Genomic DNA, 26,717 nt, shown 5'->3' with positions numbered 1-26,717 from the left:
AAAGTATTTCCAATACCATGGAGTGGAAAGTTTGTTGAAAGGTCTAGAGGAAAAGAGAGCATGACTGGCTTTACCTGCAATAATAACTCAAGGGTTTTAGTAGTATATGAATAGAGTGTATTTTACTATGTGGGTGGGTGTACCATAATTTATCTAGTACATTGCTATTGACATAGATTTCCCTTTTTTCCTGTTATAAGTAATACTAGCATGATTATCCTTATACATAATTCTGTGAATATAATTTTTATTTTTTTAATTTGGGTTTGGGGATTGAACCCAGAGACGTTCTACTGCTGAGCTATACCATAGACATTTTTCATTTTTATTTTTAGAGAGGGTCTTGCTTAATTGCTGTGGCCAGTTGGTGGTATGGTCCACTGTGCCTGGCTTGAATGTATTTTTGATAGTTTCTCAAGGTAAATTGCCAGAAGTAGACTTTCTGGGTTGAACAAATAATTTTGGTAGATATGGCTTATTTTGTTTAGTGTTTTACAAAATTGGGGCGAATCAGAGTGCTGCTGTCTTTACAAAAACATGATATATGTATGTGATGTCCTTGTCTTCTAACTGTTTTCCCTATCTAGTCCTAGTGGAAATAGAATTGAACAAAAGTCAGAAAACCAAGCACACACAATTTATATGTATGTGTGTATTTGAATTTATTTTGGTACTAGGGACCAAACCAAGGGCCCCTGAGCTACATCCCCAGTCCTTTATATTTTATTTTGAGACAGTCTTGTTAAGTTGCTGAGGCTGGTGTTGAACTTGAGATCCTCCTGCCTCAGCCTCTGGAGTCACTGAATTATTGGCATGTGCTACCATCTTGATTTGCATTTTCAAAAATCCTATTATTTTAAAGGAAATAGGGTAACTTATGAATTATAAATGTCTTGCTAGGGTTTTATTCATTCATTAAAAAATATTTGTTAATGACTGCAGATGTCTGGCATTGTGGCTCATTCTGCTTTTTAATTTTATTTTTTTCTTGGTACCAGGGATTGAACCCAGGGTCACTTAACCACTGAGCTGCATCCCCACACCTTTTTATTTTTTCATTTTGAGACAGGGTCTCCCTTAGTAGCTGAGGCTGGCTTTGAATTTACCTTCTTCCTACCTCAGCCTCATGGGTTCCTGGGATCACAGGCATGTGCCATCATGCCTGGCTTGTGCAGCTTTTTTAGAATGGTGAAGAAAACAGTTATTTTTTTTTTTAAATTTTTTATTGTTGGTTGTTCAAAACATTACATAGTTCTTGATATATCATATTTCACACTTTGATTCAAGTGGGTTATGAACTCCCATTTTTACCCCGTATACAGATTGCAGAATCACATCAGTTACACATCCATTGATTTACGTGTTGCCATACTAGTGTCTGTTGTATTCTGCTGCCTTTCCTATCCTCTACTATCCCCCCCTCCCCCCCCAGAAAACAGTTATGATCACCACCCTCATGTGGTTTAAGCTAGGTGCTTTATACATATATATATACATACATATATATATATATGTATATATATATATATATATATATATATATATATATATATATGAAGTATATGTATATATGTGTGAATAATTGTGTTAAGTTTTGAAATTTTTATTAATCTGTTGTATTATCCAAATGGGAGTCATATATGCTCAAGTTCACATGTTTCATGTTAATCTTTGAATTTTTTTTAATAGCCCTTTACAATGAAAACTAAAATCTTACTAACTGGTGAACTTATTTTCTAAGTCTTAGTACAGGTTTGTTCATGTACGTTTTATAATATATCATTACTGTAATGATGAGCTATTTTTATATTTGGAGGTGATTGTAATCAGACTTGGACCATTTTGTTTTGGTATTTTTCAGGTCAGTGTTGCTGAAAATGAGACGATCTGCAGCACCGAGTCAGTTGCAGGGTGATTCCTTGAAAAAACCAAAATTCATACCACCAGGAAGAAGTAATCCAAGTTTGAATACAGAGATTACAGAACTAAATCCAGATATAAGATTATTTGAGGTAAAATAAAATCATAGAAAATTATACAATCATAGAGAATTTAGAGAAGACTGTGCTTTTTTTTTTTTTGATACCAGCAATTTAACCCAAGGATGCTTAACCACTGAGCCATATCCCCAGCCCATTTTATTTTTTCATTTTGAGATGGTCTTGCTAAGTTGCTTAGGACCTTGCTAAATTGCTGAGGCTGGCTTTGAACTTTTTATCCTGCTGCCTGAGCCTTCCTAGTTGCTGAGATGACAGGCATACGCCACCACGCCTGTCAAGAATGTGTTTTATAAATATAATTTAAATACTTACAAGTACTTAATTGCTTATAGAAATTTTCAGTGTAGCTGGGTGCATTAGTGCACATTTGTAATCCCAGTGGCTTGGGAGGCTGAGGCAGGAGGATTGTGAGTTCAAAGCCAGCCTCAGCAACAGTGAGGTGCTAAGGAACCCTGTCTCTTAATCAAATACAAAATAGGGCTGAGTATGTGGCTCAGTAGTCGAGTGCCCCTGAGTTCAATCCTTGGTAGCCCCTGCCCCCCATTTTATTTTATTTTATATTTTTTTAGTGTTTCTGAAAAAGTTTTTCCAGAATCTTAGAAATAGTCTTTTAAATATATAATGTATGCACATTCATGGTGTGTGTGTGTGTTTGTGTATATGTTTTTTTTTTTTTTTTCTGGTACCAGGGATTGAACCCAGGGGTGTTTATCCACTAAGCCACATTTCTTGCCCTTTTCCTTCTTTCTTTCTTCCTTTATTTATTTATTTTTTTTAATTTTGAGATAGAGGCTCACTAAGTTGCTGAGGCTGGCTTTGAACTTGCAATCCTCCTGCTTTAGCTTCCTGAGTTGCTAGGATTACAGGCGTATACAACCATGCCAGGCTATGTTATGTTTTAAAGGAATCACACAGTTGAATTTGTAAAATAAACTTGTGATAAACAGTAAATAAAAATCTCTTCAAGGGAAAGGGTAGAGATTCTTATAAAAATAAATAATTTTATCATTGTTCTTTTAAAGTTATTACATAGAGAAGTGAAAACTTGTTTAGATAAGGTGATTTTAAAGAGAAAAATACATAAATAATTTATATCACTCTAGCTTTTACTTTAATTTTTATCTATTGTGAATAATGCTGTTATGAACATTGGCATATAAATTTCTGTTTTTGGTCTCTGGGTTTAGTTCTTTTGGGTATATACCTAGGAATGGAATTGCTGGGTAATATGTAATTCTATGTCTGTTTTTGTGAAGAAACACCAAACTGTTTTTCATAAATCCAGTACTATTTTACATCCCTATCCCAGTGTATAATGTTCCATTTTTTTCTATATCTTCAGAACATTTGTTATTTTCTATTTTCAGAAATTAAAAAAAAATTTAGCTGGGTTGGTACATATGAAGTGGTGTTTCATTGTGCTTCTAATCTCCATTTCTCTAATTACTAATGGTGCTGTAATTAGATAATTTTCTTCATGAGATATTGACCATTTGTATATCTTCTTTGCGGAAATGTCTGTTTAAGTCCTTTGGTTTTTAATGGGTTGTCTTTGTTATTGGAAAGAATACTAATTTTTTTTTATTAAAAAATTTTTTTTTGTAGTTGTAGATGGGCAGAATGCCTTTATTTTATTTGTTTATTTTTATGTGGTGCTAAGGATCTAACCCAGTGCCTCATACATGCTAGACAAGCGCTCTGCCACAGAGCTACAGCCTCAGCCCCAAAAAGCATATCAATTTTTGACTTTTTTTTTTTTTTTTTTTTGGTCTGCATGTATTTCTTTAATTCTACATTTAAAGAATTTCTATAGTCTTCCAAGTATACTGTTAGCACTTACAAAGTAAGAATTCTGGCATACTGTAAGAAGAAAACATAGGTTTTCATTTTTGAATAAAGCTTCTTCCTTTTTAAAAACAGCTTTATTTAGATATAATTTGCATACCATACAGTCCACTTACTACAATTCAGTGTTTTTTTAGTATATTTACAGACTTGTGCAACCATCACATAATCAATTTTAGAATGTTTTCATCACTCTCAAAAGAAACCTCATGCATATTAACAGTCAATCCCCAATTTTCTACAAACATTCCAGTCTTGGCATGGCTGATCTACTTTATCCAGATTTACCTCTTACAGACATTTCATATTAAGGGACTCATACAACATGTGTCCTTTTGTGACTTGCTTTCTTCTCTTAGGATAGTATCTTTAAGGCTCATCCATGTTGTAACTTGTGTTCGTAATTCATTTATTTTTATTGCCAAAATATCATTTTTTTCTTGCTCCTGTAACAAATTACTACAAATTTGTGGCTGAAAACAATACATGTGTATATTTTACAGCTGTGTAAGTCAGAAATGCAACACAGATTTTTATTGGGTTAAGGTCAAGGTGTTGGTTGGGCTGCATTCATGTCTGGGGGTTTTAGAGAAGAGTCTTCTTGCTAGCCTTTCCCAGCTTCTATAAGTCACTCAAACTCCTTGGCTCATGGCCTTCTTCTTTCATCTGCAGAGTCAGCAATCGAAGTTTGAATCTCCATATTGCTATCTCTCTGGTTCATTTGATTAGATTAGGCTTACCTGAATAATCTAGGATGATGTCTTCATTTCATAGTTATTAATCATAGTTGTAGAGTCCCTTTGCCTCATAAGGTAACATTCATAGGTTCAGGGGGTTAGGGCAAGGATATCTTTCAGAGCTGTTATTCTGCCTGGAACACTGAATAAACCCTATTACCATTTTTTATGTATTTATTCATTAGATTAACAAGCATTTGAGTTGTTTCCACTTTGACTTTTTTGAATAATGCTCCTTAACATCTGTGGATAGATTTTTCTGAAGACATGTTTTTATTTCTCTTGAGTGCATTCCTAGGAGAATAGTTGCTAAATAATATGGTAATTTATGTTTAACCTCTAAATGAACTATCAGATCCTTTTCTAAGATAACTGGACCATTTACATTCCCATCATCAGTGCATGAGTGTTTCAGTTTTTGATTATAGCTATACTAGTGGGTAAAGTAGTATCTCATTATAGTTTTGTTTTGCATTTCCCTAATAGCTAATGTTGCATGTTTACAAGTGCTTATTGCCTGTTTGTGTATTTTTTTGGAGAATTGTCTATTCAGATCTTTTGTTCTGTCAAAGATAGGAATTATTTGCTTTTTATTATTGAGATAAAAGAGTTGTTTTTTTGTTTGTTTGTTTGTTTGTTTGTTTTAAAATCTATTCTAGATACAGGTCTTTTACCAAATCTATGATTTGCAAGTAGTTTTTCCTGTTCTGTTGCTTTACTTTCTTGATGGTCTCATTTGCAACACAAAAGTTTTTAATAATATTTTTGTGTGTGTGTGATACTGAGGACTTAGGTATTGAATATAAGGCCTGTACAAGCAAAGCAAGTACTGAGCTACATCCCCAGTCCTTTTTAATTTTTTAAATTTTGAGACAGGGTCTCCTAAGTTGCCCATGCTGGCCTTGAACTTCCTGCCTCATCCTCCCAAGTAACTGGGATTAGAGGCATGTGCCACCATGCCTGGCTAAAGTTTTTAATTTTGATGAAATCTGATTTACCTATATCACTATTAGTGATTGACTTTTGGTGTCATATATAAGAAATTCATGAATATTTTTGACTATTTTCTTTTAAGAGTTTTATAATTTTATTTCTTACATTTCAGTCTATGATCCATTTTGAGTTGATTTTTGAGTAAGATGTGAGGTGGTAGTCCAATTTTGTTCTTTTCATATGTGAATATCTATCCAGTTGTCTCAGGATTATTTGTTGAAAAGATTATTATTTCACCACTGAATTATCTTTTTAAAAAATTTTTAATATATATATATATATATATATATATATATATATATATATATATATATATTTAAAAAAAAATTTAGTGTGTGTGTGTGTATAAGTTGTCCAGGCTGGACTTTAACATGTGATCCTCTAAATATATATATATTTAGTTGTAGATGGATACAGTATCTTTACTTTGTCTGTTCACCTGTATGTGGTGTTGAGGATTGAACCCAGTGCCTCACATGTGCGAGGAAAGTGCTCTACCACTAAGCTACAATCCCAGCTCCTTGAATTATCTTTTTTTTAAAAAATATTTTATTTTTTTTAGTTGTAGTTAGACACAATACCTTTATTTTATTTATTTATTTTTTATGTGGTGCTGAGACTCGAATCCAGGGCCTCATATGTGCTAGGTGAATGCTCCACAGCTGAGCCATAACCCCAGCCCTTGAATTATCTTTTTTTAAAAAAATATTTTTAGTTGTAGATGGATATAATACCTTTGTTTTTTTATGTGGTGCTGAGGATTGAACCCAGTACCTCACACATGCTAGGCAAGTGCTCTACCACTGAGCTACAACCCCATTATCCCATTGAATTATCTTGATACCCTTGTCTTAAAGTTTATTTTCTGATGTAGTTTATAAAAAGTAATTGAGACCAAAATACTGATTTACAATATTTCTCTTTTTAAGTACATCAGGAAACTTAATAGTTATTTTACTTTTTAAAACTAATAAAGCAGGCATTTTTAAAGTTATACAGGAATTTAAAGCAAGTTAACATGAAAAGCCTAAGTTAGACTTAGCAGTCAATTGTATCTTCTCTTTACTTTGTTTATTCCATTCTTAAATTTTTGTTCTTTGGTTATTTCTCATCCTGATTATTTGTTGTATTGGGGTTTGAACCCAGGGCCTAGTACATGTTAGGCAAGTGCTCTATCATGGAGCTACATTTCTAGCCTTTTTTTAAAAGTTTTATATTCAGATGTTCTCGCTAAGTTGTCCAGACTGGACTTTAACATGTGATCCTTTTGCCTTAGCCTCCCCAGTAGCTGGGATTACAGGCGTGTGTCACCATGTCTGGCTATTTTATTTTATATTTTTAGTACCAGGGATTGAAGCCAGGGGCACTTAACCACTGAGTCATATTTTATTTTTAGATAACGTTTTGCTAAGTTGCTTAGGGTCTCACTGAGTTGCTGAGGCTGGCTTTGAACTCACAGTCCTCCTGCTTCAGTCTCCCGAGCTGCTGGCATTACAGGTGTGCACCACTGTGCCTGGCTCTGTTTTTCAACAGATAGGTTCTCCCTGTTGCCCACGCTGGCCCCAAACTGGGCTGAAGTGAAAAGCCTCCTGAGTAGCTGGAATTAGGTGTATGTACCTAAACATGGCTATTTCTCAGAGATTGGCTAATATCATTACACTGAATTAACCTTTAGTAAGAAAGTATTGCTTTGGCTACAGACCTATAATTCTAGAGACTTGGGAGGCTGAGGTAGGAGGATCACAAGTTTGAGGCCAGCCTTGGCAAATTAGTGAGGCCCTAAGCATCTTTGACCCTGTTTCAAAAGAAAAAGGGCTGGGGGCATAGATCAGTGATAAAGTGTCCTTACGTTCAATTTCCAGTACAAAAAAAAAGGTTTGCTTTAGTAACTTTTAGAAGTTTTTACTGGATTGACCTGATAAATATAAAATCTGAGATAAATTGAACATCAAAATAAATATTGATTATAAATCATCAAATAATGTAGGAGTCTGAACCCATACTAATATTAATAAATAAATGAGTATAATTTATGGTCTGCTATTGTGATGTCTCACTTTTCTTGTTAAAGATTGCTTTAGCTATTCTGGGTCTCTTATTTTTCCAAATGATTTTCATGATTGCTTTTTTTATTTCTATGAAGAATGTCATTGGGATTTTAATAGGAATTGCGTTAAATCTGTATAACACTTTTGGTAGTATGGCCATTTTGACAATATTAATTTTTTCTATCCAGGATCATGAGAGATCTTTCCACCTTCAAAGATCTTCTTCAAATTCTTTCATTAGTATTCTAGAATTTTCATTGTTAAGGTCTTTCACCTTCTTTTGTTAGATTGATTCCCAAGTTTTTTTTTTTTTTTGAAGCTATTGTGAATGGGATAGTTTTCCTAATTTCTCTCTCGATGGATTTATTGCCAATGTATAGGAACTGTTTTATGTGTGGGTGTTGATTTTATATCCTGATACTTTGCTAAATTCATTTATTAGTGCTAGAAGTTTTCTGGTGGAATTTTTTGGATCTTCTAGATATAGAATCATGTCTTCGGCAAATAGTGATAGTTTGAGTTCTTCCTTACCTACTTATCTTTAATTTCTTTCTTCTATCTAATGACCCTGGCTAGAGTTTCAAGGACAGTGTTGTATAAAAGTGATGAAAGAGGGCATCCTTGTGTTGTTCCGATATTTGGAGGGAATGCTTTCAATTTTTCTCCATTTGGAATGATGCTGGCCTTGAGATTAGCATATAATGTTTTATGATATTGCGTTATATTCCTACCATCCCTAGTTTTTCTATTGTTTTGAACAAGAAGGGCTGCTGTATTTTGTCAAATGCTTTTTCTGCATCTATTGAGATGATCATATGATTCTTGTTTTAAGTCTGCTGATATGATGAATTGCGTTTATTGATTTCCGTATGTTGAACCAACCCTGCATCCCTGGGTGAACCCTACTCGATCGTGGTACACTTTTTACTGTGTTTTTGTATGTGATTTGCCAGAATTTTATTGAGAATTTTTGCATCTCTGTTAATCAGGGATATTAAAGTTTTGTTTCCTTGATGTGTCTTTGTCTGGTTTTGGTATCAGGGTAATATTGGCCACATAGAATTGAGTTTGGAATGGTTTGCTCCTTTTCTATTTCATGGAACACTTTGAGGAGTATCGGTGTTAATTCTTCTTTGAAAGTCTTGTAGAACTTGGCTGAGAATCTGTCTGATCCTGAGCTTTTCTTGATTGGTAGGCATTTGATGGTATTTTCTATTTTATTACTTGAAATTGATCTGTTTAAATCGTGTATGCCCTCCTCATTCAGTTTGGGTAGATCATATGTCTCTAGAAATTTGTCAATGTCTTCAATATTTTCTATTTCATTGGAGTATAAATTTTCAAAATAGATTCTAATTATCTTCTGTAGTTCAGACATGTCCATTGTGATATTTCCTTCTTCATTATGTATTTTAGTAATTTGAGTTTTCTCTCTTTTTCTCTTTGTTAGCATGGCTTAGGAGTTTTGTTTTGTCAATTTTTTCAGTTGTTTCAATTTTATTGATTTCAGTTCTGATTTTAATTATTTCCTGTCTTCTGCTTTTGGTGTTGATTTGTTGTTCTTTTTCTAGGGCTTTGAGATATAATCTTAGGTTTTTTATTTGTTGACTTTTTTTCTTTTAATGTCTGAGTTCAATGCAATAAACTTTCCTCTTAGTTCTGCCTTGTGTCCCAGAGATTTTGATATGTTGTATCAGTGTTCTCATTTACCTCTAAGAATTTTTTTATTTCATCCTTATTTCTTTTACTATCCATTCATCATTTAGTCTCCAATTTGTTACAGTAGGTTCTATTTTTTATTTTATTGTTGAGTTCTAATTTTATTCCATTGTTATCTGATAGAATGCAAGGTATTATCTCAGTTTTTTTTAAATTTATTAAGAGTTGCTTTGGTGGTACAATATATGATTCATTTTAGAGAAGGAGCCATGTGTTGCTGAGAAGAAAGTATATTTGTTCGTTGATGGATAGAATATTCTATGTATTTGTTAAGTCTAAATTATTGATTGTATTATGTAGTTCTGTAGTTTTTTTATTTAGTTTTTATTTGGAAAATCTGTCCAGTAGTGAGAGAGGTGTGTTAAAGTCACCCAGTATTATTGCGTTGTGGTCTATTTGGTTCTTGAAAATGAGAAGGGTTTGTTTGATGTACATAGATGCTTCATTATTTGGGGTATAATATTTTCAATTGTTATGTCTTACTGATATATAATTCCTCATGTATTATGAAATGTCCTTCTTTGTCCCTTCTGATTAACTTTGGCTTGAAGTCCACTTTGTCTGAAATGAGGATGGAAACCACTGCTTGTTCACACAATCTGTAAGTGATATGTTTTTTTCCCCATCTTTTCACCTTCAGCTTGTGAATGTCTTTGCCCATGAGGTGAGTCTCTTAGAGACAGCATATTGTTGGGTCTTTTTAAAAAAATCCAATTTGCCAATCTGTGTCTTTTGATTGATCAGTTTAGGCCATTAACATACAAGGTTATTATTATTGAGATGTGATTTGTATTCTCTGTCATTTTGATTTATTTCTGGTTTTTAATTTAAATTAGTTTCTCCTTTGGTTGACTATCCCTTTAGTGTAGATCCTCTCTTTGCTGGTTTTCACTTTTTTTTTTCCCCATCTCATCCTCATGGAATATTTTGTTGAAAATGTTCTGTAGTGCAGGTTTAAAGCTGTGAATTCTTCTAATTTTTGTTTATCACAGAAAGTTTTTATTTCATCTTCAAATCTGAAACTTAATTTTGCCGGATATAAAGTTCTTGGTTAGCAACCGTTTTCTTTCAGAGCTTGAGTTATATTATTCTAGGACCTTCTAGCTTTGAGGGTCTGAATTGAGAAATCAGTTGAGATCTGAATTGGTTTTCCCCCATACGTAATTTGATATTTTTCTTTTATGGCCTTTAAGATTTTATCTTTATTCTATGTTAGTCATTCTCATTATAATGTGTCTAGGTGTGGGTCTGCTGTAATTTTGTACATTTGGGGTCCTGTAAGCCTCTTGTATTTGATTTTCCATTTTATTCTTTAGGTTTGGGAAATTTTGTGATATTTTATCATTGAAAAGATTGTGCTTTCCTTTGGTTTGTTTCCTCTGTTCCTTTATCTGTTCTGATAACTCTTAAATTTGCTCTTTTCATGGTATCCCACAATTCTTTGGTGTTCTGTTCAGGGTTTCTTACCATTTTCTCTATATGGTCATTTCTATTTTCAAGATTATATATTTTGTTTTCATTGCTTGTGGTTCTGTCTTCCAAGTGGTATAGTCTATTTGTGATGCTTTCTATTGAATTTATAATTAGGTTTATTGATTCCTTCATTTCTAGAATTTCTGCTTGTTTTTTTCCACAATCTCTCTTTATTGAAATGATCTTTTGCCACAGTCTGGCTGGGCACAAATGCTGCAGTCTGGCTGGGCACACAATCACGAGCCACCACACAGCTTGTAGATTCAAACAGCAACTCTTTATTCCCGAACTCACACCAGCCGTCTCTGCCCAAATCCACCTCCACTGGGCTTCTATCTCCCAAAAATATACTGTCTGAATCCCCTGAGAACTCAAGGGGAACTCAGGCAGCAGGATACGCCCTATTCCCAGCAGGAATAATCTTAAACCTTAAACCTAAACTGGGAACGCCCTAAACACGATTATCTTAAACCGGGAACACCCTAATCTGCCTTGGTCCTTGAGCAAGGTCACCTACATTCAATGTCACTGCAACATGTCAGCAACATGGGGTACGCTGGCAAGGAAATTGTCATACCTACTTGGCTAATGGCTCCCAGCAATCTTTCACTTCCTTTCTTTGATTTCACTCCTTATACTATCCTTTACTTTTCAGATCAGTTGAACTATGTACATTCTGAACTCCTTGGACATCTCTTCTACTATGTTGTTAGAAGAATCAGTTGTTGGAGTATCTTGGTTTGTTTGGGGTGCTTTATTCCCTTGTTTTTTCATGTTGTTCGTGTGTTTTCCCATCTAGCAGAAATTCTACCCTGTTGGCCTATAATGTCTCTGAAGGTTTCCAGCACCTCACCTTTAAAGGTGAGACCAATATCAACAGTACCCAGTGTAAACAATATATAGCCTTAAACCTTATAGCTCCCACTAAGGCATCCACTGCTTTCTCACAATAAACCAAAATGATAAGTTCAGTAGTTATCTACAGTATAAATAGAAAATTTGCTAAACTGTTTACAATTTCAAATGGTGGATGAGAGAACAGGAGTAGTGTAGTATGCAGTGTTTACAAGTGAGGAAGAGAGAAGCTAGAAGCTAAATTCATAGGAAGAGTGGAAGAGAACCGACCGAGATTGGCTGTTGGTTAGAGAAAAGGTGGAAAGAGAATCCAGGAAAACAGACAAGTGAAAGGAAGATACAAACAAAGAAAAAAATTTAAAGATATGTAAGAGTACAACAAAACTGCAAAACACTATTCATATATCACCATCCTCCACACACTGAGGCATAAAAAACACCCTGTTCAAAATATGGTAGAGATGTTAGCAAATAGAAAAATAAAATAAAATAAAATAAATTTTGATGGAAAAATCAAACTCTTTCCACCAATCTGGGCTTCAAATACCCCAGGCTTGGCCCTGCTGTAGTCCCAAGATCTCAACACTATTGCACCTTGCAGAGAGACCACCAGGGACATGCTCACAAAAAGGAGTGACCCTGAGAAGCAGCAGCAAGACAGGGGCGACCAGCACTCCCAGCAGGAAGACCCCATGTGCACCCAAACCCACCAGAACTCCCCACATTGGACCTTCAGGTCCTGGCTGGAATCCCCAGACAGAGGCGGTTGTGGTGGCAAACCTGCTGGCACTCTGGAGCACCCTGGGCCCTGGCCGGTGTCCCAAGGTGGATGCTGCCACATGCAACCAAGCCTGGAGTTTCCGTGGCAGCAGACCTCTGGGCAGTGGTGGCAGCAGTAGTGGCAGGGGTTGGTGGCAGCAGGTGGTGGGTCAGCGGTAGCTATAGTGGGACAGTGGTAGCATCACCTAGGTGATCTCAGGGGCGGGGACAGCAGTGGTGTCGGCCACAATGGTATAGGGGACAGCGGTGTTGCGGGGGGCAGTGAGTTGGCTGCAGCTGCCTGGGTGTGGGCACCCAGAAAGAAGATCTCTTGGAGGCCTTGGGGTGGCAACAGCATTATTAGTATCAGCAGCATTGGTGGTAACACTGTAGGTGGAAGTCACAATCTCAGAGAAAAGACCTCTGGGCATCAGGGGCAGCAGTCTCGGAGGTAGCAGAGAAAAGACTTGGGCACGGCCGCAGCATCTGCCCTCCCCAGGTATTTTGAAGAAAATTCCAGGAGTCTCTTTTAAGTACATTTTTAGTATATGTTTCTAATATGTAAGGGCTCTTTAAATCAAACCAACAGTGGACAGATTCTGGGAGCCAGCTATAATCTCACATCAGTTAGATTTGAATATCGGGGTATATAATTGCAAGAAAACCAAGCATTTGCTATTTTCACACCTAAAAATTAATTATATTTAAATGTTGATTTTAGTAATGAGAAATTTATCAAGAAAAAGAACATTTGACTATGTGAATGACGTTTTGATTTCTTTAAAAATTCTTCTGATATGTTTAAAATACACTGGAGTTATACCCATAGTTTTCTTTCTGTCATGTCTTTCAGCTTTATTAACATAAATTTGCTTTAAAAATAACAGAAGAGGGCTGGATGCTGTGATACATACCTAAAATCCCAGTGGCTCCAGAGTCTGAGACGGGAGGATTGCAAGTTCAAAGCCAGCCTTAGCAATTTAGCTAGGCACTAAGCAAGTCAGTGAGACCCTGTCTCTAAATAAAATGCAAAAAAGGGCTGGGATGTGGCTTAGTGGTGAAGTACTCCTGGATTCAATCCCTGGTACCAAAATAAATAAATAAATAAATAAATAAATAAATAAATAAATAAATAAATAAAAATAATAGTAGAAGGGGGCTAGGGTTGTAGCTCAGTGGTAGAGCATTTTGCCTAGTATGTGTGAGGCGCTAGGTTTGATCCTCAGTACTACATAAAAATAAATAAATAAAATAAAGTTATTGTGTCTTTCTGCAATTAAAAACCAATAGAAATTGGATTTTAATTCTTAAATATCTGTTCTTGATGTAGGCAAACTGGTAGCTCATTTAAAATTAGGAGTCTATTATAAAAATATGGGAAGTTAGAATCAATTTCTGCTTAAAAAAAATATATATATATATTTGGTTCTTTTAGGGTACAGCAAATAATGCATTTCTTCAGGCACAGAATGATTCTGGAGTATGTGGTTCAAATCTTTTGCCTACTAAAGGAAGAAGTAAGGAAATTAATGATGGAAATAATTACAGTGGGAAGTGGTGTTTTGAAGCATCTGCAGTGACGACATTAGATTCACCTCCTTTAGGTAAGAGTGAACTTTTTTGTTGATCAGGTTTGTACTTGATCAGTCTTATTACCATATTTAAATGATTATTCAAGAATGAATGTTATATTTGAAAACTGTTGATGTAATAATACTAGATTGTTGATAATTCAGATCTTCTGTTGTCATAACTTATCTTTAGTGATTATATTAATAGCCATGTAATTGAAGTCTTGTACTTTATGGTAGGTGTAGGTTTAATAGTATTTTAAGGGAATTTATTGGTCAAATATGATCTTTTCTTCAAGTACCACAATTAATTGTGTTTAAATTTTTGATATAATTTTTTTTGTAATAAACATGTTAATGGTACTGGGGAGATGTACTTGAAATGAATAAATTTTCAATTTATTATAGTCTGAAGTAACTTCATATTAGTTGAATTTCAATTACCAAGGTATATAATTGCAGGAAAACCAAGCATTTAACATGTTTCATTCTGCCATTGTTGAATTGGATTAAAAGAGTGATTATGGTTCTTTTTGTATCTGTAAGAGATACTATTTTTCAGGTAACTAAAAAAAATATAATTAAGGTGGTTCACAGATGTTTATTCATCGTTTGAACGGACAGATTCTAGGAGTTGGCTTCATCTGTTGGGCTGTAGAATGGTAACTGCTGTCCTTATGATACCAGTGTAAATCAGTAAAGTATTTTAAACACTTAACCCTTTTGAAGGAGGTTCTTGAACTTTGTGATGATTAATAAATTTTACCCATGAATGGGTTCATTTCTTTTTGTAGCAGAAAGGAATTCTGTGTTTTCCTGATTGTCCAATAACCTGGTGTCATGTATGTATTTCTTATGACTTCAAAAGCTGTAACTAGTGTCGGAATGAGATTGAGAAAGACTTTCGGAGTTGGAATTGATCTAGAAAGATATCTAGGGACAGCTCTGAGTTTATCAATTTAATTGCCACTCTTATTAATTTGCTTTCCCTTTTTTCTTTCTTACTTTTCTCCATTCCTCTTTTCTCTCCTCTGTCCTAGTTCGGTGAATATCCTATTTTCCCAGGCTTTTGTTCTGACTGTCAAACCTGAGAAAGAGAATGATTCATGTGTGTCTGCTTCTTTTCTAGGATGGTAGCTTATCACCAGAGAATGATGTTTAGACTCTGGAATATAATCTGTATTACTCATTTGGGCTTTTTTTTTTTCCCCCACAATAGTTTCTCATTCTCTTCCCTGCTAAATGTGAGAAGGGAATTAAGAGTTAAGATAAATTGAAGAGAGAATTAATTTACTCAAGCCTTAATCCCTTAATCCTTCTCTGATTTAGTACATTCATTGGACTGGGGAACCTTTGCCAACCTCCTGATACTTTTCTGCCTCTTATTCAGAGAGAGGTTAAATAGGGTAAAAAAGCTCTGTGAGAAACGTTTTGTTCGTTATGGTAGATTGCTGGGGAGAAATATATAGAAAAACATAGAGATGAGAGACACGTAGTATAAAGTACTCACCTTTTTACATCCTTTCTGTTCTAGATCTAATCTATTCTGATGTGAGGTGCAAGCTGGTATGTTCCAGTTAAGATATGCCCCCATTTCCCCACATCATCTTTTTAGTTTGAAAAATTTCCTACAATGGAGAAATTGAGAGAATAGGCCAGTTAACATCCTAAAATCAACAGTTTACTTTTATTTTGCATTATTTATACACTCTCTCCTTTTTTGTGTGTGGTGCTGGGGATCAAACACAGGGATCCTCACACATGCTGTACAAACATCCACCACTGAGCTATACCGTATCCAGCCCTTCTTTCTTTCTTTGTGCATATACTTTTTTCCCCTAAACTTTTTGAAAGTAAATTGTGTATTTTATGTTATTTTATCTCTACTTTAGCAGTATTTCTTAAAATAAATGTTTTCTCCTATATAATCATATATTATTTTATAATAATATTTGATATTTAATATTCAGTTTATTAGTAATATTATTTTTACATAAATTGTTTTAAGTTTTTTTTTTCTTTCACAACTGAACTATCCCTATTAAGTATATTTCCACTCCATTCAACTTTACTGAGCACTTGAAGTCTCTTTGTAACACTACATATTTGTAGATAATATTCCTTGTGAGAAGCTAAAGGTATAGGTCCAGGTCTACTCCTGAATGACTTCCTCCAAGGCCCAGAGAATGTGCCTCTTTGAAGGTTGTAGTAAAAGGACCTACTTCTGTCTTTTTTTGTTGTTCAAGTGTCATAGCCCTTTCTCTCTATGAATAGTCTAGCTTAGTCTTTTGAGATTGGTTTTGTGAAAACCAAGTTCTGTGAAAGGAGAAACAGAGTTGAATTGTGTTCCCTAAAAGAATATGATGAAGTCCTAACCCTGGGTACCTATGAATGTATCCTTATTTGGAAATAGATTCTTTGCAGATGTTAGGATATTATGATGAGGTCAGAGCTGGCCATACTGGTACATGGTAACTCCAGCAACATGGGAGCCTGAGACATGAGTAGTGCAAAGTCAAGGCCAGCCTTAACAACTCAGCGAGACCCTGTCTCAAAATGAAAAGGGTAAAGGATATAGCTCATTGTTAGAGCATGTGTGAAGCCATGGGTTCCATCCTCAGCACCAAACCAAACCAAATAAAAAACATCAAAACAACCAAACAAACAAATCCAAAATAAAGATGAGTAAATACTGGCTTATTATGGACCCTAAATCCAATGACTGGTATCTTTATCAGAGAGAGAAAGAGAAAAACAGATCAAAATGAGGCCACAGGACAATGAAGGCAGGGATGAGAGTAAATAGTACATCTTTGAAATGTTTTTTAAAATACATTTAGAACTACCTTGTTCTTTTTAAAAGCTAATTCCATTGTAAAGATGCATCAAATATATATTTAACTATGTCTTATTAATTGTTATTTAGGTTGTTTTGGATATGTTCTTATTATGAATAAGCTAAAATAAGTGTTTATATATTATGTACGTATTTGATAATATATTCATAGGAGAATACCTTGGAGTATGATGTTGGTCATGAGGTATGTGCATTTATCGTTTTGATAGATATTGCTAAATTGCTCTCTGTAGAGGTATAGTACTGGTTATACTGCCAGCATGATTGAGCAATGCATGTATCATTTATTGTGATCTCAATCTATACATAATTATACTTTTGGTATTCCATAGTCTAGTAATTAAAAAGTTATTTTGTTATGCTTTTTAATTTAAACTTTTAAATATTACATTTTAATATTATTTCAAACTTATAGAAAAATCTAAGACTAGTACAAATAACATCAACAAAGTTTACATTTTTGTGTATTTTTGTGTATGGAATTTTTTGGAACCAAACAAGAGTGATTTGCTGACATGATGCCCCATCAACCAAAATTCTTCAGCCTTCCTGAATATTACTGCCCTTATAAAATAAGCCACAGAGAGCTGCTTACCTCTACCATATGAGGACATACTGAATGCCAGTGCCTTGATTTCAGATTCCTTAGGCTCCAGAATTGTGGAAGATAAATCTCTGTTGTTTATAAGATGCCCAACTTGTGGTATTTTGTTATGGTAGCCTGAGTGCATTAAGACAAAGTACTAATGGCAAAAGTAAATTTAAATGAATAATAAACTTTTTTCCTGCTAGTCCAGAATTATGTGTTGTATTTCGTTGTCATGTCTTTTAGTCCCTTATAGTCTGGAACAGTCTCTTAAGTCTTTGCATATCTTTTGTGACTAACAATTTTAAAGAGTGTGGGTCATTCATTTGTAGAATGTTTCTTAGTTTGGATTTGTTTGATGTTTTCTCATGATTAGATTCAGTTTATACATTTTGGGCAGGAATATCACAGACATAATTCCTAGTATATCATCTAAAGGCATATGATTTTAATTTATCCCATTATTGACGATAATAAACTTATTTGAAAAATTGCTATCTAAAGGGTGTATTTACTCTAAAAATTATTTTTCCTTTGTAACTTATAAGTAACTCTGGGGAGTCACTTTGAAAATACTGATTATTGCCTAAAATGTATTGCTATGTTTGTTGTCAAATGTTGATTTTCTAAATTTTTGGTACCAGGGATTGAACACAGTGTTGCTTAGCCACTGGGCCACATCCCCACTCTTTTTTTTTAAATATTTTATTTTCAGACAGGGTCTTGCTAAGTTCCTTAGGGCCTCCCTAAGTTGCTGAGGCTGGCTTTGAACTATGAATTCTCCTGCCTCAGCCTCAGAGCAAGTGGGATTACAGGTGTACACCACCGTGTCTGATACTAATTTCACTTATATTTATCAGTTTGAATTCTGCTCTAGGGAAAAGCTTTCCCTTCTCCCCTAACTTGCTAATTAATTTTTGTGGATTTATAAATTTGTTTTATTCAGTGGTTTATAATCTATTGTTATATAATTATTTTGTGATGCTCAGATCGTTTCAGATTCGACTAATGAGAACCCCTTTACAAGAACTTTTTTTTTTTAATTTTTTATTTTTTGACAATTCCCATCAACTTTTGAGTACTTTTGTACTATATAGTTCAATAAGATCTTCCTTGCCCTTGCTCTTGAAATCAGCTAAAGGTCTTACTTCTATTTTAGTGGAGAGTGGTATTTAAAAGTCAGTCTGGTCATTTGATATAGTCATTGATCCTGCAGTGTTGCTGGTTTTAGCCTTTCTAGCAATCAAAGGTAGGAGATACAGATTACTAACATATATATATATATATATATATATATTTTTTTTTTTTTTTGGTACTAGAGATTGAACCCAGGGGTGCTTACCCATGGAGCCACATCACCGGCCCTTTTTTGTATTTTATTTAGAGACAGGGTCTCACTGAATTGCTTAGTGCCTTGCTATGTTGCTAAGGCTGGCTTTGAACTTGTGATCTTTTTGCCTCAGCCTCCTGAGCCACTGGGATTACAGGAGTGTGCCACCACGCCTGGCTCATATATATTTATTAAAAAGAGAGCATGCTACAGGGACACTGCTACATCGATGTTCATAGCAGCTCAATTCACAATAGCAAGACTGTGGAACCAACCTAGATGCCCTTCAATAGACGAATGGATTAAAAAAATGTGGCATTTATACACAATGGAGTATTACTCTGCATTAAAAAATGACAAAATCATAAAATTTGCAGGGAAATGGATGGCATTAGAGCAGATTATGCTAAGTGAAGCTAGCCAATCCCTAAAAAACAAATGCCAAATGTCTTCTTTGATATAAGGAGAGTAACTAAGAACAGAGTAGGGACGAAGAGCATGAGAAGAAGATTAACATTAAACAGAGATGAGAGGTGGGAGGGAAAGGGAGAGAAAAGGGAAATTGCATGGAAATGGAAGGAGACCCTCAGGGTTATACAAAAGAACATACAAGAGGAAATGAGGGGAAAGGGAAAAATAATACAAGGGGGAGAAATGAATGACAGTAGAGGGGGTAGAGAGAGAAGAGGGGAGGGGAGGGGAGGGGGCATAGTAGAGGATAGGAAAGGTAGCAGAACACAACAGACACTAGTATGGCAATATGTAAATCAGTGGATGTGTATTTGATGTGATTCTGCAATCTGTATATGGGCTAAAAATGGGAGTTCATAACCCACTTGAAGCAAAGTGTGAAATATGATATATCAAGAACTATGTAATGTTTTGAACAACCAACAATAAAAAAAATAAAATAAAATAAAATAAATAAATAAAAATATTAAAAAGAATGATGAAGATTAGGGCCTGCTTTTTCTTCTATTAGACACAGAGTCTCTGGTTTAAGTCCTTGGTCCATTTTGAGTTAAGTTTTGTACATGGTGAGAGATAGGGATTTAATTTCATTTTGTTGCATATGGATTTCCAGACACAGCCACATCAATGTTTATAGCAGCACAATTCACAATAGATAAACTGGAGCCAACCTAGATGTCCTTCAGTGGAAAAAAAGAATAACATTATCTTAGATTAGGTAGAGGGAAGTGAAAGGAGGGAAAGGCAGGGGATGTGGGGATAAGAAAAATAGTATAATGAAATAGACATTATTACTTTTTGTATATATGTGACTGTATGAGCAATATGATTCTACCATATGTATACTCAGAAAAATGAGAAATTACATCTCATCTATGTGTGATGTATCAAAGTATATAAGTGCATTCTACTGTCATGTTTAACTAATTAAAACAAATAAAAATAAAAAAAAATAAAAAGAATAAGTTTGGGACTAGCTTAGTGTAAAGCTTGTGCTTAGCATGCACAAGGTCCTGGTTTGATCCCCAGCACCAAAACAAATAAAAAAACAGTCCCCCCACCCGCAAACCCAAACAACCATGAGTTCATACTAACATTTTTAATTTCAGTTTAGTTCCACAGTTCATTCTAGTCTTCACCCTTTCTATATTTGTAGCACATTCTCGGATGGTGAAAGACTTGGTTTTATCCTAAATGGATTTACCTATATTATTCATTTCACTTTTATATAACCAGTCTATCAAAATGGAACCAAAATTAACAGTAAATATTTTTGTGGAAAAAGTTTGATAGAGATTTTATATCCTTACTAATAGTGTTTTTTTAAACATTTTTTTAGTTGTCAATGGACCTTTATTTTATTTATTTATATGCGGTGCTGAGACCCAGTGCCTCACAAATGCTAGGCAAGCGCTCTACCACAGAGTGCTCTCCTACTGAGCCAGCCTAAGAGTGGTTGTTTAAACAAAATTTACCATTCTGCTTTTTCCTCACAAAAATTATGGTGGTGGGATAAAGGTTCTCTTGTTTATGTATGACTTTTTTAGAACTATCATATAACTATTTTTTTTTGCAAAATATTTGTGGAGTTCTTATTTCTCAAGGGCCTAAAATTCTTTGATATTCAAATCAGTTTTTTTTTAAACACCTAGTATGTCACCCTTTTGCAAAATTTGCAATTTCATTTTGCAGTTGATTGTCATATTGTCATTCAGTTTTAAAAGAAACTTTGAGGGGCTGGAGCTGTGGCTCAGCGGTAGAATGCTTGCCTAGCACTTGCATGGCTCTGGGTTCAATCCTCAGCACCACATAAAAATAAATAAATTTTAAAAAAGTTATTGTGTCCAACTACAACTAAAAAATAAATATTTTTTAAAAGAGACTTTTATATTATATTTAAGCCTGAAAAGACATTTGAATGGGGGGACTGATTTTTTAAAAATCAGTTATCAGTTGATTAGTAAATTTTTTTTCTCTTTTGGTGACTCATTTCCTCATATTACAACTTTAGACATAACTGTAAGTAATCATATATTGAATGTTTAGACCCACCAATATCTTTTTCCCCATAGAAAATTTCCCACAGAACATAAAGAATTGAGAGGCCATCTTTTGCCCTTTAAGGCTTTTTTAAGATGAGGATTTGGGTCAGAGAATAAACAGGTTTCAGAATTTTAGGAGTATGTAGAGTTGTGTTTAGTCCAGATTATTAGACGATGTCTGTAACCCATTCTATTAATAAGTGGAAATTTGATAGCTGTAGCCTCACCCCTTGTAAAAACAACATTGAAAATTATTCTCCCCTAACTAATTTGCCTTTAGTTCTCAGGATAAAGAAGGGCTTTTGACTGGGACTGTGCTTTTGAATTTTTGCCTTGAGTGTAAGTGAATAATTTTGTTCAACTTTATCCTGGAATTGGTCTTGTGAAAAAGATCCTGGTCAATTGAATATTGATCCTTTCATGTGCATCCTTCTAAATAATTTTGAAGCATATCTGAGACTACTTAGGAATTACTCAGGATTATTTTAGGATACTGAATTATTGGATTATCCCTTGAGCACAGAGCATTACCTACTTTTTTCTTAAGGTGGAGCTCTTATGAGAAGAGGCAACAATAGAATGATATTGAGCAGTAGTTCTTTTCTTCTCCATCATTTCCTCCTCCTTCTCCTACTCCTCCCATCCACTCTTCCTCCTTCTTGCTGTGCTGGGTATTGTGCTTGTGCATGCTAGACTCTACCACTGAGCTGTATGTACCATAGCTCAAGGTTCAATTAAATTTGAAAAAAAATGTATATGTACACATGTATGTATATATAAAAATGTGTATAGTTTACTATATAACGTTATAGTATACACATAAATCCTAAAATGGTTACTATAATGAAGCCGAGTAACATATTCATTGTCTCAGAGTTACTATTTGTGTGTGTGTGTGTGTGTGTGTGTGTGTGTGTGTGTGTGTGAGAGAGAGAGAGAGAGAGAGAAGCAGGTAAAATCTTCTTACTTAAAACCCTAGTACAATACAGTTTTATTAACTTTAGTCCTTTAGTTATGCATTAAAACTCTTAGACTCATTTATTCTACATACCTGCTAATTGTACTCTTTGGGTAGATCTTTTTCCATTTGCCCCTTCATTACTTTTGTTTTATCTTTTTTGTATGTTTGACCTTTTCTTTTCCCTTCAGGTTTTACATATAAGTGAGGTCATGCATTTTTCCCTTCAGATTTTAAATATAAGTGAGGTCATGCATTTTTCTTTGTGTTTGGCTTACTTCACCTAGAATGATATCCTCTAGTCCATCCATGTTGTAGCAAATGTCAGGATTTCTTTTATTTAGAGTGAATAATATTCCATTGTGTGTGTGTGTGTGTGTGTGTGTGTAGAGAGAGAGAGAGATTTTCTTTATTTATCCATCTGTCAGTGGACATTTAAGATTGTTTCCATATCTTGCCTATTATGAATAATTCTGCAGTGAATATGAGAATGCAGATCTTTAGGAGGTGGTGATTTCATTTTCTTTGGGTATATGTCTAGAAGTGGGATTACTGAATCATATGGCAGTTCTATTTTTAATTTCTTTAGGAACCTCCATGCTGTTTTCTATAATGATTTGCCTTGTCTACATTTCTGTCAGCAGTGTATAAAGGATTCCCTTTTCTCCACATCCTTGCCAACATATGTTATCTGTTGTCTTTTTGATGTTAGTCTTCATGACAGTTATATGAGATGATACCTCATAGTGGTTTTGATTTGCATTTCCCCATTGATTAGTGATGTTGAGCACCTTTTCATAAACTTGTTGGCCATTTTTATGTCTTTGGAGAAATGTCTGCTTTGGGTTTTCACATTGGGTTGTTTATTTTTAATGTTCAATATTAGGGACTGTTTTGACATCTGGTAAAATTAGAAGGGCCTTGATGGACTAGCTCCTCCCCATTCTGCTTCTATGGATATGGTCCTCTAGCTGAACAGTCCTCCTCAGTTCCTGTTTATTATGAAGTAACAGATTTCAGTTCCTAGCTGACTACAAAAGTAAACAAGCCAAACCTACTCATCCTCTTAGTACTACAAACCCTGTTTCCCAAAGCCACTGGTTGTTCACTCTATTCTAATATTTATCCCCCGTGTGGCCGTCAGTGAATAATGTCCTCCTCTCCTCCCAGCTCTGATTGCTTGTGAGGGTTCTGAGTACATGTGACTGTTGAACTTTACCTGTCCAGTGTCAGATGTCATGTATTTGGCTATCTTCATAACCCTAGAACAGGAATCCCTGCCTCATTAATTGTATGAATAGGAGGCAATTAAAACAGGGTGGCATACATACATGCATTTTTCTAAGGAGGGAAACTATAGTTTTAGTGTGTTTCTCAAATAGTCTTAAAATTCTTACGATCCCTCCCCACAAAAACTGCTGAATAAGTTTCGTGAGATGTATTTTTCTAAGTTATCTTTAAAATTTGTTTTTCATTCTCTCATGTAATTTCTAGGACTTCTTCTGTTGGCAGTAATTCATAGCATTTGCATGTATTACTAATGTTTTAAAGTATAGTATCCATGGTCTTTTACATAGAATCTGCTTTAGAAAGTGTCAAGCACAGTATATTCATTATGTATGTAGAACTAAACAATAAATGGAATATTGGTTTCTTGTTTGAGAATTTCATTAAGCCTGAATTTTTACATAACCTAACAATATTGTCTCTTGTGTAGAAATTTTATTTTTTCAAATATTGCTGAAATTTTTCTTTTGTTGTTTTAGATGGAAAGAATACTTTTATTGGGGCTGGGGATGTGGCTCAAGCGGTAGCGCGCTCGCCTGGCATGCGTGCGGCCCGGGTTCGATCCTCAGCACCACATACAAACAAAGATGTTGTGCCCGCCGATAACTAAAAAAAAAAAAAAAGAATACTTTTATTTTATTTATTTGTTTTTATGTGGTGCTGCTGAGGATCGAATCTAGTACCTCGTATGTGCTAGGCAAGCACTCTGCCACTGAAATTCTTCTTTGACAGGTATAGAAGATTCAGAAATATTTATGCCACAAATTCTTGTATTCATATATATATATATATATTTGGCTGTTAATCAGTGGCATTTTTTTTTGTAAATTTATAAATCCTTTGAGATAAAATGCAACTGAAATATTAATAGGGGCTGGGGTTGTGGCTCAGCGGTAGAATGCTTTCCTAGCGAGGCAACAGGTTCAATCAATCTTATGTTGTGTAACTCCTCTCATGTAAATCTAAAGAAAAGTAGTTGTGGTTTAAAAAAAAAAATTGAATCACTTGATCTTTGATATTAAATCTTACATTCTATAGGCAATTAATTTGCTTAATTTTCTTTTTTTTAAAGTATTTTTTAGTTGTCAATTGACCTTTATTTTATTTATTTATAGGCAGTGCTGAGAATCGAACCCAGTGCCTCACACATGGTAGGTGAGCAGTCTATCACTGAGCCACCATCCCAGCCCAAAGATTTTCACTTTTGAAACACTTCTTTTTTTTTTATATTTATTTATTTTTTTAGTTGGACACAATATCTTTATTTATTTTTATGTGGTGCTGAGGATCGAACCCAAGGCCTCGCATGTGCTAGGCAAGCGCTCTACCACTGAGCCACAACCCCAACCCTGAAACACTTCTTAAATATTTTTCTTTCTAACAAAAATTTCATAACTGAAACAATATTTTTTAAACCAGTCTCACTAAAAATACTTTCTTGTTTGTGCAATAAACCAAGCTTTTTTTCTAGCTAGCCAAAAGTATAAGCTCATCTCTTATTAATAATAACCTAATGGGCTGGGGTTGTGGCTCAAGTGGTAGCACGCTCACCTTGCATGCGTGAGGCACTGGGTTCGATTCTCAGCACCACATAGAAACAAAATAAAGATATTGTGTTCATCTAAAACTAAAAAAAAAAAAATAAAAATAAATATTTTAAAAATAATAACTTAATAATTTAAAAATATTTCTGGTTATTTAATTATAATTTGAAATGACTCAATTTGTGTTGGTTCTTGTTTTACTTTTGTGAAGAAGCTTATCAAATTTACAGTGTATTTTTGACAATGTCTTTTCCTATTTTATACTTATTATCTTTAAAATTTTGATTAATAAACAGGTAATTTAATTTTTGTTATAGCAAATTACATTTGATATTGATCATGAAATTTGAGATATCTTATTCCAGTTTTTCTTTCCCTTTCCCTTCATTTTTGTTCTTTTACTGTTCCAGTTGGAAGACTAGCTTCTTCATCGGCATGCAGTTCTATATTGCCAATATAGCTTCAAAAAACATTTTTGCAATTTATTAATCTACTTGTGAAATAAATACATAGTCTCCACACCTAAAGTCATTGACAAATCTCTATTTCTGCTTTTTGCCAGCACCAACATTAGCTTTTGCAACATCCTGATTTTCTTCATTCCATTCTTGTGTTCTTGCTATTTTCTTGAGGCCTTTTTTTTTTTTTCTCATACAGACATACCTACAAAGTCAATTTGGCTTTATTTTTCATTGCATAATCCAAAAATCCAAAGAAATCCCCCCAAGTTCAAGAAATACAAAGATTATTACTGGTATTTCTTGGTAAAGCCAATTGTACCATCATCACAAAAATGTGTTGTAAATCTGAATACAAAGTTAACATCTAGTGTGGTCCTGTACATTTTGGCTAGGTTTTTTATTTATTATTTATTTTAAAAAAATTTTTAGTTATAGATGGACATAATACCTTTATTATTTTTATTTATTTATTTTTTATGTGGTTCTGGGATTGAACCCAGTAGTGCCTTACATGTTCTAGGCACACCACTGAACCACAACTCCAGTCCCCCATTGAATTATCTCTCCCAAATGAATCAGTTTGTTAAACAAGATCTATTATATTGGTGGTGTATTTATTTATAATGTCAAAAGAAAAATTGTGCAATTTAGTGGACCCCTGTCTCAAAAATTAAAAAGGGCTGGGAATGTAGCTCAATGACAAAGTACCCCTAGATTCATTCCCCAGTACAAAAAAAAAAAAAGGCAGGTTAAATAGGCAAGGAAATTTTTATTTCATTTTGTCTTTTAAGGGTGCTGGGATTGAACCCAGGGCCTTGTGCTTGCTAACTCTACCTCTGAGCTACACCTCCATCTCCAGGCAAGGAAGACATTATTCAATACTATTGCAATAGGGGAAAAAGATTGAACTCAACTCTCAATACAACTGGGATTTATAGCTTAGTTGCAGTGTAAATTAATTTCGTAATGTACTTGGTGTTAAGAGTGGGTGAGAACTTCATAAAATATCAAGTAGGGAGGATGAAGAATTTGATTAGATAGCAAGGGCTGGGAAATGCTTAATAAACTGGCTTAGCAACATTCTTGCTTAAATTGGCCTCATCAGACCAAGAACTAGTCCTAGTTGAAAAGAGCTCTCAGAGAAGCAATGTTTGGTTAAGGAGGGAATCCTTGTCAATAAT

The 26,717-nt window shown here is 34.4% G+C and overlaps 1 protein-coding gene across 2 annotated transcripts in view; it reads left to right on the top strand.

Moving 5' to 3' along the window:
• The window catches only part of Rad54b (RAD54 homolog B), a 104,444-nt gene that overhangs the window by 11,681 nt on the left and 66,046 nt on the right, over positions 1-26,717 (top strand). For both annotated transcript variants that reach the window (XM_046464792.2, XM_046464793.2), the window contains exons 2-3: positions 1,862-2,012; positions 13,865-14,033. In XM_046464792.2, the coding sequence (XP_046320748.1) occupies positions 1,878-2,012; positions 13,865-14,033 (304 nt within the window). In that variant the 5' untranslated portion in view covers positions 1,862-1,877. The remainder of the gene's footprint in view (positions 1-1,861; positions 2,013-13,864; positions 14,034-26,717) is intronic.

This window comes from Marmota monax, unplaced genomic scaffold, assembly GCF_021218885.2.
Source record: "Marmota monax isolate L192 unplaced genomic scaffold, Marmota_monax_Labrador192_F-V1.1 WCK01_AAM20220418_F8-fsc00003, whole genome shotgun sequence".
NCBI lineage: Eukaryota > Metazoa > Chordata > Mammalia > Rodentia > Sciuridae > Marmota > Marmota monax.
This window is presented reverse-complemented; position numbering and strand designations above follow the sequence as displayed.